The 13,641-nt window shown below is 44.9% G+C and overlaps 1 protein-coding gene across 8 annotated transcripts in view; it reads right to left on the bottom strand.

Moving 5' to 3' along the window:
* Positions 1-13,641, bottom strand: part of LOC140384654 (serine/threonine-protein kinase BRSK2-like) — a 1,379,643-nt gene that overhangs the window by 504,313 nt on the left and 861,689 nt on the right. For all 8 annotated transcript variants that reach the window (XM_072466558.1, XM_072466560.1, XM_072466561.1 and 5 more), the window contains exon 4: positions 9,273-9,413. In XM_072466558.1, coding sequence (XP_072322659.1) covers positions 9,273-9,413 — 141 coding nt within the window. The remainder of the gene's footprint in view (positions 1-9,272; positions 9,414-13,641) is intronic.

Here is a 13,641-nt window from a genome sequence, read left to right as displayed (position 1 = left end):
GGGCTGGTTTGGAGAGGGGGGGGGGGGGAGCACCAGGTCTCGCTCTACGCAGGTGACCTGCTCTTGTACATTTTGGACCCGTTGGAGGGGATGGGGGAAGTAATGCGAACCTTGGGGGAGTTTGGCAATTTTCCGGGATATAAATTGAACATGGGGAAAAGCGACATGTTTGCGATCCAGGCAAGAGGACAGGAGAAGAGACTGGGAGAGCTGCCGCTTAGAATGGTAGGGAAGAGCTTTCGATATCTGGGAATCCAGGTGGCCCGGAAATCGTAAGTACTACACAAGTTAAACCTACCCCGGTTGGTAGAACAAATGGAAGGGAACTTTAAGAGACGGGAAATGCTCCCGCTATCACTGGCGGGGAGTGGACAGGCCGTGAAAATGACGGTCCTCCCCAGATTTCTGTTTGTCTTTCAGTGCCTCCCCATCTTCATCCCTAAGGCCCTTTTCAAGCGGGTGAATAAGATTATTTTGGGCTTTGTGTGGGCGAGTAAAACCCCGCGAGTGAAGAAAGTGTTGCTGGAGAGCAGTCGGGGGGAGGGTGGGTTGGCGCTGCCGAACTTCTGCAATTACTACTGGGCGGCTAACATAACCATGATCAGGAAGTGGGTAATGGGGGAGGGGTCAGCATGGGAGCGGTTGGAAGCGGCGTCATGTAAAGACACCAGTTTGGGAGCATTGGTAACGGCACCTCTGTCGTTCTCGCCGGCCCGATACTCCACAAGTCCGGTGGTAGTGGCGGCTCTGAGGATCTGGGGGCAATGGAAGAGATATAAGAGAGTGGAGGGAGCATTGATTTGGACCCCGATTTGTACCGGGTTGGCTAGATGGCGGGTTCCGGAGTTGGCAGAGGGTAGGAATTAGAAGGATGGGGGATCTATTTATAGACGGGAGCTTTCCCAGCTTGAAAGCTTTGGAGGATAAATTTAAATTGCCAGCAGGGAATGGTTTTAGGTTTTAGGACTTCCTGAGAAAACAGGTGCCGGCCTTTCCACTGCTGTGGCCACGGGGGATACAGGATAGAGTAGTTTCCGGGTACCTAGGTGGGAGAGGGGAAGGTATCGGATATTTACCAGGAGCTTTTGGAGGCAGAGGAAACTCTGGTGGAGGAGCTTAAGGGCAAGTGGGAGGACAAGCTAGGAGGGGAGATAGAGGTGGGGCTATGGGCAGATGCCCTAAGCAGGGTTAATACCTCCGCATCATGTGCCAGGCTTAGCCTGATACACTTTAAGGTAGTCCACCGGGCACACATGACAGCGGCTAGGATGAGTAAGTTCTTCGGGGTTGAGGATAGGAGTGCGAGGTGCGCGGGAAGCCCAGCAAATCATGTTCACATGTTCTGGGCGTGCCCGAAGCTTAGAGGGTTTTGGCAGGATTTTGCTAAGGCAATGTCCACGGTACTAAAACACGGGTGGTGCCAAGTCCGGAGGTAGCGATCTTTGGAGTGTCGGAAGATCCGGGTGTTCAGGGGGCGAAAGGGGCCGACGTCTTGGCCTTTGCCTCCCTGGTAGCCCGGAGACAGATTTGTTAAAGTGGAGGACTCGAAGCCTCCGAGTGTAGAGACCTGGGTTAGTGACATGGCTGGGTTTCTCAGTCTTGAGGAAATAAAGTTTGCCTTCAGAGGGTCAATGTTAGGGTTCTCCCGGAGGTGGCAGCCATTCGTCGGGGGGGTGGGGGGGTGGCGGGCGGATTGTTGTTGTATGGTTGAGGTGCGTGAAGATTGAGCTGGGAGGGTGGGTAATGTTTATTTTACCATGTTGATGTCATTGTTTATGTTACTGTTATAAACATTTTCAAATACCTTAATAAAATATATATATATTTTTTAAAGAATTTTATGCGACAGGCTCATTCTAAGCAACTATGCAAGGTCTGGCGACATCTTCCAATCTTCACTGACACTTCATATCACTGACATACCATGGAGTAAATATCCATTTTGTTCTTGGTAGTGAGCCTTCCCTACTGTGCTGTATTATTAGGCATTACAGCAGACAATTTTCTGACCATTTAAAATATTGTTGGAAAAACTGTTCAGCACAAACCAGAATTTCCAATATTCACTCTTGATGGATGTGGTTCCCTACCAGGAGTGTGAAATTATAAATTACCTTTTCTTTGCCAGGGTCATTGACTTTGTTAAATTTCCTTTTGAAAGGAACTCTTAACAAGATTGAGCCTTTCACTTGTATATGTGGTAGGATTCCCGTAAGTGCAGTGCACAATTGTCTGTACTGCATGGCCTTGCTTTCTCCTATCCCCTGTGCCACATCATTCAAATAACGAAAAGGTTACCAGTCCATGAAATTACAGCGGCTCTGTGACCATTGGCATAGATACATGCAAGTCAATGCCCACTCTGTTGGAAGTTGCAATGATTCCTACATGCCCCAGCAGTCAATGTGGCAATGTTATTTGAAGGGCCAAGATGTCAGTAGATAGGTTGTTGACAGGATTGTGTATGTACTGGATACAATGCTTGTGACAATGTTGTCCTACCCAAGCACAAGGCATGGGGTAATGAAGGTACAATGCAACCCATATCCCATTAGGGTCTGTCTAGGACATCATTCTGGAACCACCAAGCAACGATTCTTGGGAAGCAGAGTGGGTAGGAAGAAGTAAACACCCAGAAACATAGAAAATAGGAGCAGACGATCATCCAAATCAGTAAACTGTTGCCACTTTCTCCCCATGTCCTTTGAGATCGTTATCAGACATTTAATTCCAGATTTGTATTAAATTTAAATCTGCTATGGAGGGATTTGAACCTGCGACCCCAGAGAATTGCCCTGAGTCCCTGGTCCAACATCAATGCCACAATGCCATCATCTCCCACTACAGTACACGTCCAGAAAAAGGTGCTCAAAATTGTTGAAGTCTGCTGTGTCATGCATATCTTTATAATGAGGCCTAACCATGGATCAAGGAGACAAGATACAGAAGAGTGGAAGAGAACAGAGGAACTATAATGATCAGCTGAGTCAATAAGAGCAATCTAAATGTTTACTGGGGCAGTCTAAATGTTTACTTAAACACTCTACTCAAAAACAATGGTTGTAAAGATGTAAACCTAATGTATTTGCCAACTGAAACCTTGCATCCATTCAAACTTATTCATCCATTTTTACACAATGCTCTTGTACTCTCAAGACTCATTAGAGGCTCATTCAAAGAAACCCTTATTGAACATTACAGTGTAAGGTGCAGGTATATCTTCCCAGTATTTCTCTTTGTTCTTCTCTTTCCTAAATGCCCCTTCTGAGCAGCTGTAAGGCTATATAAGAGCACATGATTGCAGTCACTTACCCCCTCCACTTACACAATGTAGCCACTCTTGTGGTGATTAACGCTCACAAAGGCACCTGTAGTTAGTTGCGTAAGGGCCATAGAAATACAAATGTGTCATTGCCTAAAGGACAGTTCAGGCTTTGTGATCTCTGGCCCATAGCATGCTACCTAATTTCAGTGAAGTTGTTAGTTGCTCTGCTAAAATTAACTTTGTACTCAGGCTACAGAAGGAGAAGGTTTGCCAGGGCTGGAATTCCTAAGAGTCCAGCTGAAAAAGTAAATATGGAGGTGTTGTTATGGATAGGATGAGGTCCAGATTTGAATATTTGGTGCGTTAACTGTGTTAAGTGACTTGGGCATTTTTGAGATGATGATGCTTTTAAGGTGCATTTAGACTAAAAGTCTTGTGATGGTATGAGACAATTTTTGTTCTGCACCGGTGTTGAACTGTGCAGGGCAAATTAGATGCTGAGGCCTGAACTTAATCTGAAATGGAGCAAGGCGCCCTCCTAAAGCCTATCTCTTTGTGCTCCATTCCAGTGCTGAGTGGGATCCTGACTTCAGATTCAGGTTGCAGTTCACGCCTTAGCTCCAGGGTTGATGTGGAATAAAATTGCTTGGCTCTAATGCTGAGGGGCGCTCCAAGATTTTCTTGTGAGCACTTTTATTCCTTCTGGCCTGTCATGATATGCAAACATGCAACCAATGGACACTCAGAATAGGACACAACCCATGGGCAGTCAGGACACTCAGAGGTGGCATCACCACAAGGGGGCATGACATAAACACTATAAAAGGGATGAGGCACTCACACCCTGCCTCTTTCCACAGACAGACATCGAGAGAGTTAGACAGGGTTGATCAGCAGCATCACACCCCAGCACGTGGCTTAGAGCAAGCTGACAGTTATCAGAGACCAAATCATTTTTGGAGTCCACACTGATCCGCTGCGAGAGCAATTATTGAAAATCAAGCACATGACCCTGCCAGTCGCGATTGAAACGTGTACTGTGCATGAGCACTCTAAAAATCGCTATTCACAGTACAAAACGGCAGAAAGTGACAAACAAGCCTCCCACGAGGTGGAGAGTGTTCAGGCCATCGCCCGGATGCAGCGCCTCCACATTGACGAAAGCGGCCATTTCCCACACTCTTCCCGGGGCCCGACACATGCACACCCCAGCACGTGGCTTAGGGCAAGCTGGTTCAGTTAGACTGCGTTACTACAGTTAGATTAGCAGAGAGTCGAACTCATTTGAGAACTGTGTTAATAGTTCAATAAACACGTTGAACTCATTTCAGAGTCTGGAGCATCCTTTAATTAAGACTGCATCAAGTAGCAGCCTGTGTTATCCAAATCAGCATAACACAACATAGCCTCCAACTAAACAATTAAAAAGTGCATGGGGGAGCTGTCATGATTCACCTCAGTGTGCCCTCATGCCAGTGTGAATGAACAAATTAACGGGGGGGGGGGGGGGGGGCATGACTATGAGGCGTAAAGGCCTGCTACTGATATTTAAATGTATTCAAATGGGGATCCCACGTTTAACATCAGGAGACCAGTTATGTAATTGGCATAGAGCAGGGACAATTACAACGGGTAATCCGGCTGGCATTAAACTCTTTTCATGGGATTTTTCACCCCCACTGCCAATCGCATCTCCCGAAAACAAAGCATAAAATTCCCCCCCCCCCCCCCCCCCCCACCTTTATCTGTCAAAAAACCCCTCCCTCGGCAACAATCACCAAGGTTCAATGCTGAATTATAAGCCTGTTTTTCACGATTTAGCAGACATTCTGGAGGGAAGACTATGACCTTTTGTTCTAGAATGCCCCACAAGATGAAACATCCGCTCCACGTCTACTTTATTTATACCTTTTATCATCTTGTAAACCTCAATTTGATCTCCCCTCAATCATTCTAAACTCTAGAGAGTACAGGCCTAAACTGTTCAATCTCTCTTCATATGATAAAACGCTCCCGCGGGATTCTCGGTCGGCGGGACCCTCCGCTTCGCTGGCAACACACCCACATCCTTGGGTTTACCGACGTAGCTGAATGGCGACAATGGCTGTCGGGACGGAGGTTCCACTGCCAGCGGGGGTGCAGTGCAGCAGAAAACAGGGCCGGCGGGAGGAGAATCCCGCCCCTCATCTCTAGAATCAACCTAGTTAACCTCCTGCCTCCAATGTCACTACATTTTCCCTCAAATAAGGGACCAAAACTATGCACAATACTCCAGGTGTGGTCTCACCAATGCCTTGTATAGTTGCAACAACACTTCCTTAACTTTATACTCTATTCCTTTAGCTATAAACGGCAACATTCAATTTGCGTTCTTTATTATCTGCTGTACCTGCCATGCTAGTATTAACACATCAGGTTGCAGCCTAATGTTCCATAGAACAAGAATTGCCAGTGTCAACAGTGAGCTATACTGAAGTGATAACAATATTGTACAACACCATTAATCTGCTGTGCAAGATCACTTTATTTGCCGAGTTTCTTTATATAGTGTTGTAACAAGGTTGAAGTCTCATTGATCACTTCTACACATCATATAAACTTCAAAGAATTTTTCCACAGAATACATTAATAGAACATTAATATCCTTTCAGCTATTCATTTAGTTAAAAACACCAAAGTGACATTGTCTTAATGGTTGATAGACTCTCTTGTTTAACCTGTTGCCTAATTAACCTCAAGTTATTATGCCTATATTTAAATATATTTGCATCATAATCAGTTTCACATTAACTTTGATGCATAAAATAAATTTCAAATTGTGATGGCTTTTATTTTAGAACTTACTATGAAATGTTGAATTCCTTTTTAAAACCTTTTTTAACCAATATTTCTACTTTGACCGAGATGTATTTTACAAAATGTAAAAAATAAGGCTATAATGTATGCTTGGTTAATGTGGCATCACGTGTCAGGGACATTTTGCATTGCTGCTCTCTTTCATCAAGATGAGCAACGTGCATAAGCAGACTACAGTAACAATATCATCACCAAAGCAGCCCGTCGGATACAGAATAGGAACATTGGAACATAGGAATTAGGAGCAGACGTGTGCCATTCAGCCGCTTGAGCCTGCTCCGCATTCAACCAGATCATGGCTGATCTCTGCCTGGTCTCAAAACCACCTCCCCTGTTCTCCATATCCCTTTCAACCCTTTTTTAAATCAGAAATATATCCACCTCCTTCTTGAAGCCATTTAATGACTGATTCCACCACACTATGGGGCAGGGAGCTCCACAAATTCACCACCCTCTGCGAGAAGTAGTTCCTCCTCATCTCAGTTCTAAATCTACCACCTCTCAATCTCTGTCCCTGACCTCTCATTCTAACAAATAAAGTGATGAGCTTACAGGGCCCAGATGTTTGTAATGGGCTGCAGTTTGCTCTCATGATTTACCTCTCAAGATTTCAGTCTTGTTATTCTAAACAAAATTCTCTGCAACGGTCTACAAGTAAACTTATGTCCACTAAACTCTGCAGACCTTTCCAGACAACTTGATTTTTAAAAAATGGAAAGAGAGATATTGACTTGATGGAGCAGCATTCAATAACATGTAGGTACTCAGCTCTTCATTCCAGGCTCCTTTGATGCGCATTAAGGTGTGACTGTGCTGAAGCAGTTAACATTCTTCACCCTCCTTCTGGTAATGGAGCTAACTGGTTTCTGATGTTTGCTCCTTAGTTATCATTGTCCTTGCCTCCTTTTGGAACAAAGTGCTGCATACTGTTCCCAAGTAGTTTCAAATCACGATTTAAGCCAGCCTGTGCATTCTCTGATACGAAGGCCCAATTCAATGAAAAATGAGTTTGGGGCTTCCATATCCTATCAGTAATAAGTCCCTATCATTCTCAAAGTGACATTTGTCTTTTCCGAGCTGTTTGTGTTGGCTTCAATAATCAGTCAAACTGTATCAGCCTCTAATATACACTGATTGTTCTGGTAATTAATGAGCACGTGTTAGACCTGTAAGATTTTAACGTGGTCATTATTCCACATCAATAGCAATGGGCATGCCACCTATGAAACACTGACAAAGCGAACTCTGGTACATAATAAATAACAGCCATATCGGAGTGGTCTTAAGCTCTAACCTAATGTTAGACTTCAAATAAATTAATTGAATGACAATACCAACCTAAAATTATTGTGAGGTAATCATTATTCTCCAAACTTCTGAATTGTAAACCTGGATTTTAAATAATTTGTTAAACAGTAACAGAAGCCCTCTCAGTACTCTTATTGTTACCTTAGAAATGCCCTGCTCACACTGCAAGGCACCGGTTGGGCTGATCTGAGTTGACCTGCATTTTGTGCTCTAATGTTGACGCTGGTGACCACTGACCACCCACTTGCCCGTAAAAGAACAAATCCATTGTGCTTCACTTAATGTTGGAACAGAAAGTGACTGGAATTGAAGAGCACCAGTTGGGTTTGAATGGTTGAGCATTACAACTACCTGAAGATATCAACAAGAGCTCAGAGACTTAGGCCGCAATTTAATGGGACAAGTTCTAAGTGTCGTAGCGAGCAAGGTTTCCCGCGCGCTCCTTGATGGCCAAGTTGGCAGGCTCCTGACCGGTATTTAATCCTCAGGGATTGGGCCGCTTTTTTGAAAAAATGCTTGATTTCTAAGTGAGCTTGTGGGTCCCACCCACCCGCCCCCCCCCCCCCGGCCCTCACCACTCACCCAAGGGCAATGTCATCCCCCACACACATGGGCACTGACCCACATCACTCCCCAATTCAGAACACCCAGCTATGCTCCCTTTTCAGGCTGTCCCTCTCCAGAACCTCCACCCTTCACATCTGAACCTTCCAGAGGCCTCCTCATACCTGCCTTTCATCCCCCCCCGAACCTCCATACCCCCACTCATCTCTCCTTTCACGGACATCGCTCCCTTTAGGCCCTGACTCATGGCAGTGCCACCCTGGTACCCCGGCACTGACTGCCTGGCACCCTGACAGTGCTCCTGACAGCCTAGAAGTGCCACCCTGGCACCTTAGCAGTGTCAGAGTGGCAGGGCCAAGGGGCCAGCAAGGCAGTGCCAAGGTGCCTGGGTTCCAGGGGAGAGCCAATATGCCACCCTGCCCTGTCCCTAACCACCAAATGGGACCTCCAATGGTCTGAGAAACCCACCAGGTGCTGTTCCACCTGGCCCTTGTTTGTCTGGAGCAGTACTAATTGTCGCTCATGGGACCTCTCGCTGGCGAGCCAGTTAGATCCTAGGAGACCGTTAGATAGGGCAACCATCTTGTTAATAAGATGAGATTGGCCTTGATTGGTGATTATTGGTTCTTGCCTCACCTAGGCGAGTTCCGAAATCTGCCAGCAGGAGCGAGCCAGTTAGATCGCAAACCGTTTTGCACCTGGCGAGGTTCAGGATTTAGGCCGCTCCTGCGATATAACCGGCTCGCACAGATTATCGCCAGACGCGACGAGATCGTTAAATCGACCCCTTAAAATCAGAACTTTGGAAATAATTCAATACCTTCGACATGGTCAGTGTTACTAAATATTGGCTGTAACTTCCAGAAAAATGCTAATTTTTACAGCTGCCTATCTTTTACAAGTGACTTTAGTTTTGGATGTTGCAAATAAACTCCATAAGGAAACTTTCCAAAGTCAAATTCAACATCGCTGAGGAAAATGAGCTAATTATCATATTTTTGATGCAAGTCTCAAGACAAATTCCCTTCCTGTTGTTAACGAATGAACTCAGATGAAAGTCATATGTTATCAAAAGATTTCTCTCAATTTATTACTTACATCAAATTTTAATAGCATCCCAATAGTAAAGAGCCCACATGTATGCAGAACCTTGCCCTCATTGATGTAATCAACAACTGTTTAACAGTTGTCTGCCAACAAATGTTTCTTACAATGCAGGTATATACAAGCAGCTCGAATTTTTTCCAGATTAACTGTGGTACCAATGCTTAAAGCTTACCATATTGAGTGACTGTGGCAGAAATCTAGTGCAGATATTATTTGTCGGAAGAACTTCCTGGCCTCCTTTGGTGTCAGTCGTCCTTTTTTCACAAGATAATCGAAGAGCTCTCCCCCAGAAACATGTTCTAGCACCAAGTACCTGTAAAATCAAATGACACAAAACAAAGAAAAGTCATGAGAAAAGATCTGATGAGCGACATGAATCTGACACCTTAAACTGGAGGAACATTCCATTCAAGACCTTTGTACCTTTCTGGAAATGTTTTGACAAACTCTTTACCTGGGATGGCCAACCAATGTGTCATGGTGGCAAAATGCTGTACACAGCGCTCTATAAATAATGTAGTAATACAGTGAAAAGTATTGTTTCTTGCATGCTATGTAGACAACGCATACCGTTCACAGGGAAGGAAGGAGAGACTGCAGAATGTAATGTTACAGATCATAGCTAGGGTGTCGAGAAAAGATCAACTTAATATGAGGTAGGTCCCTTCAAAAGTCTGATGGCAGCAGGGAAGAAGCTGTTCTTGAGTCGGTTGGTACATGACCTCAAACCTTTGTATCTTTTTCCTGACGGAAGAAGGTGGAAGAGAGTATGTCCGGGAAGCGTGGGGTCCTTAATTATGCTGGCTGCCTTTCCGAGGCAGTGGAAATTTTAGACAATGGATGGGAGGCTAGTTTGCGTGATGGATTGAGCAACATTCATGACCTTTTGTAGTTTCCTGCTGTAGTTTGATGCAGACGGTTATCTTCTCGACTACCATGCCTAAGGTGATGATTCTTTATGACATGGTTGCTTATCACAAACACACACTCAATTTTTTGGTCAATGATATGAAATGCCACTAATCCAGCTACGGCCCTAATCTTTAACTAGTTCAGAAATAGGATCCACAGGCTGAGGTTTGTCCTCTGTTGCTAGCACAATCTCTGAATTTCATGTTGGTTATACAAAGAAGAACAAAGAACAGTACAGCACAGGAACAGGCCCTTCGGCCCTCCAAGCCTGCGCCAATCACGTGTCCTATCACGTATCCTTCTATACCCTATCTGTTCATGTGTCTATCTAAATTACTCTTAAAGGTAACTAGTGTATCTACCTCAACCACCTCACTTGGCAGTGCATCCCAGCCCACCACCACTCTCTGTGTAAGAAACTTCCCCTGCACATCTCCACTGAACCTATCTCCCCTTACCTTGAACTTGAGCCCCCTTGTAATTGTTAGTTAAAGAAAAAGTTCTTCTTCCCCCACCAGAGTTTCAAATGTTCATTTGGATCAGTTGTGGGGGAGAAAGACAATGACAAAGTTGGAGATTATCACTGTTCTTGACTATTCCAATGCACTCGTGGCCAACCTCCCACCGGTTGTAAATTTAAGGCCATCCAAAACTCTGCTGTCTGTGTCCTACCTCACACCAAGTCCTGTCCACCCATGTCCCCTGTGAGGACTAACCTAGATTGGCAGGTCTGGCGGCGTCGATGGAGAGAGAAACAGAGTTGATGTTTCAAGTCTGCCTCACTCTTCTTCAGAGTTAAAGAGAGGAAAACATGTGCTGGGTTTTATACTGCTTAACAGGGGGTAGAGCAGTTGTGGCAAAATAGGTCAGGTATAAGTGGGAATTCTGTTATTAACATATTCTTCTACCTTATCTTCATGCCACTGGCAGCTCCTTCTTTAGTCTTTAACACTACCATTAACACTCCCTCTGTTTTGTACCCATGACAGCTTAGTGCAATCTCTCCTAGCTCGCACCTATCCCTGACCTTCTATTTTGCTCCGCCTGCTCTACCCTTTATAATGTTCTCTATGTTCACAGATGGTGATGCCTTTGTGGTTGAATCAATTAGAGAACAGATGGCTTTGTTAAAGAACAAAACTACTTATTAACTAACTAAACACCAGAAAGGTTTCTACGATGTGAATGATAAATACAGTTGGATACTATGGCTGAATACAAATAATTATGATTAACTAGCATCAACTACTATTGACTAAGGAGCTACTCGATATGTGACTGGACTCTACGCCTACGCCTGCACACCCCTGGTGTGTCTCAGTAACCTTCCTTTCTGCTCACACCACCTAGTGGCCGGATGTTAAAATTGTAATCTATAGATACAGGCACTAATGTTTATATACAGTTTGGTTATTATATTATATACACAGGTGATAGTTCATATATCATCACACCTTTCTTAAACCGTAGTACATCCATCACATTTCTCCCTCTCTTTAGCTCTGAAGAAGATTTATGCAGACTCGAAAAGTTAACGATATTACTCTCTCCGCAGATGCTATAAAAATGCTGTGTTTTTTGAGCATTTTCGTTTTTTATTTCAGATTTCCAGTCTCCACAGTATTTTGCTTTTAACCTATACTGGCTCATGGTATAGCAAGGCCTCCGTTATTAAATTTACAGCCTTGTTTCCAAACCTTTCCATGGTCTCACCCCTTCCTATCTCTGTAATCTCCTCCAGCCCCACAGTCCTGACCTCTTTAATCCCCTGATGTTAACTGCTTCACCATTGCTGGCCATGCTTTCAGTTGCCGGGATCCTGTGCTCAGGAATTCCTTCTATAAGCCTCCCCATCTCTTAAAGCTTTCAGCAAACTTTTGGCTGCCTGCCTGTAGCCACCTGGGTTGGCCACTTCCCGACTTAAAATGGAGAACTGCAAAGACTAAAGGGAAATTCAGCCAACCCAGGCAAAAACGAGCAAGTGCAGAAATCCTGTGTATTGGAACCTGCAAAAAACCAGACAGCACTGAAACCAGCAGCCATCTGCATAGTAATGAGCGATTCCAAGGCACAATCGCAACACTTAAGGTGAATAAAGCCAAGCCAGACTCCTCGGCACCAGCAGGAGCCAAGACAAAGGAAGGCCAACGGACATTTAGGGACCGCCCAGCGATCAGGACTTGGAGTATTGGAGAAGTCGATCCAAGTGATCGGGACGCAGTCCAATCACTTGGAACCAGGTACGGGGTCCGCCCCGAAGGCCGGGAAGCCCCAGGGGACTATAAAGTAAGACCCCCAAGTTCAAATCGTCCTTCTTGGCAGGGTCACTCAACAACGCGAATCAACCCCTGAAAGTGAGCTGCCCAAGCGGCCACATCAACCAAGTAAGTCTCCAATCAACGCTCGCTACGAGATAGGCGTTCCTAGCTACCAGTCCATACCAGCTTTTGAATCCTGCAGACTCAGGACCTGAACAAAAGGCCATTTGTTCCCCTGACCTGATGGGCCAATTCCGAAGCTAAGTATAGGCCTTTTAGTGATAGAAATAGTCTAGAAAGTAGAGTTATATGCATAAGTAGTGACTTACTGTATATAATAAATGTGTTTTGATTTGAATCGTACTAATTGGTGTGTTGAGTTATTGATCAGTACTTGAACTTGAACCTCGTGGCGGTATCATAAAGATACCTGGCGACTCTAGATCAAAGGTTAAACAAACAGAGCAAATTATGAATTAAGAGCCAACCAAAAGTTAGCAACATATTACTGGCGACTCCGCTGGGACCCGACTCAGAAGTGGCTTAACCACTCCGGGAGAACCCAAAAATTTGAATTAGGAACAGAAAAACCACAAGTGTTCAAGCAGTTCTGATCAATCTTCATAATTCGGAAGTGTGTTAATGCATGCGTAACTAACAGGGCTATAAGATAAAACTGATAGATTTTTGTTGCCAAAAAACTGGAGGGAGTTTGTATTTCGGAAAATAGCGAAAGCCGTACCCGCCTTAGCCCGCCTCGTTCCAAATTTAAGAGAGCATTCAAATAGGAAAGATGGCAATGCAGGCAATGCAACGCCTCATGAACCCTGAAGAATTCGTGGGCGCAGCGACCAGCAGTAGAGTAGGTCAGTGTCCCGTTTGGGAAGAAGAGATCAGGAAATATCTCAAACGGAAGGAATGGCCCCTTTGGAGTGAATTCTGTGACAATGAGGAAACAGGACCCGGAGTATAGGACATACTTGGGGGGAGAACCTATCAGAGATTCATAAGAAAAGCTTGGGAAAAGCTCGCAAGCCAATGGCAATCGTGTCCTGTCTGGCACAATTGCGAGGCACAGAGGAGCTCGTTCGGACGCTCCGTAAAGAGATAGAAGAGAGATAAAGAGAGTACATCGAATGAGCAAGGTCGATGTAAGTGAGGTTGAGAAAGAGAACATAGAGTTGAGAAGGAAGTTAGCAGCAAAGGATGGAGAGGTGGATGATGCCAAAAGGGCACACCAGTCTTGTCTGGCGCACCTAAGCAGCTTCCAGACAGTACGAAAAGGCCTATCAGGACACGCAACGTGCAGTCCTGGTAAGAGAGGAAACAGAGAAACAGGTAGAGGCATTGCAAAGGCAGTGTAGCGACCTG

The sequence above is a fragment of the Scyliorhinus torazame genome, chromosome 10, assembly GCF_047496885.1.
Source record: "Scyliorhinus torazame isolate Kashiwa2021f chromosome 10, sScyTor2.1, whole genome shotgun sequence".
In the NCBI taxonomy this organism is placed as follows: Eukaryota; Metazoa; Chordata; class Chondrichthyes; order Carcharhiniformes; family Scyliorhinidae; genus Scyliorhinus; species Scyliorhinus torazame.
The sequence above is the reverse complement of the archived record's forward strand: the minus strand, read 5'-3'. Positions and strand labels throughout refer to the sequence as shown.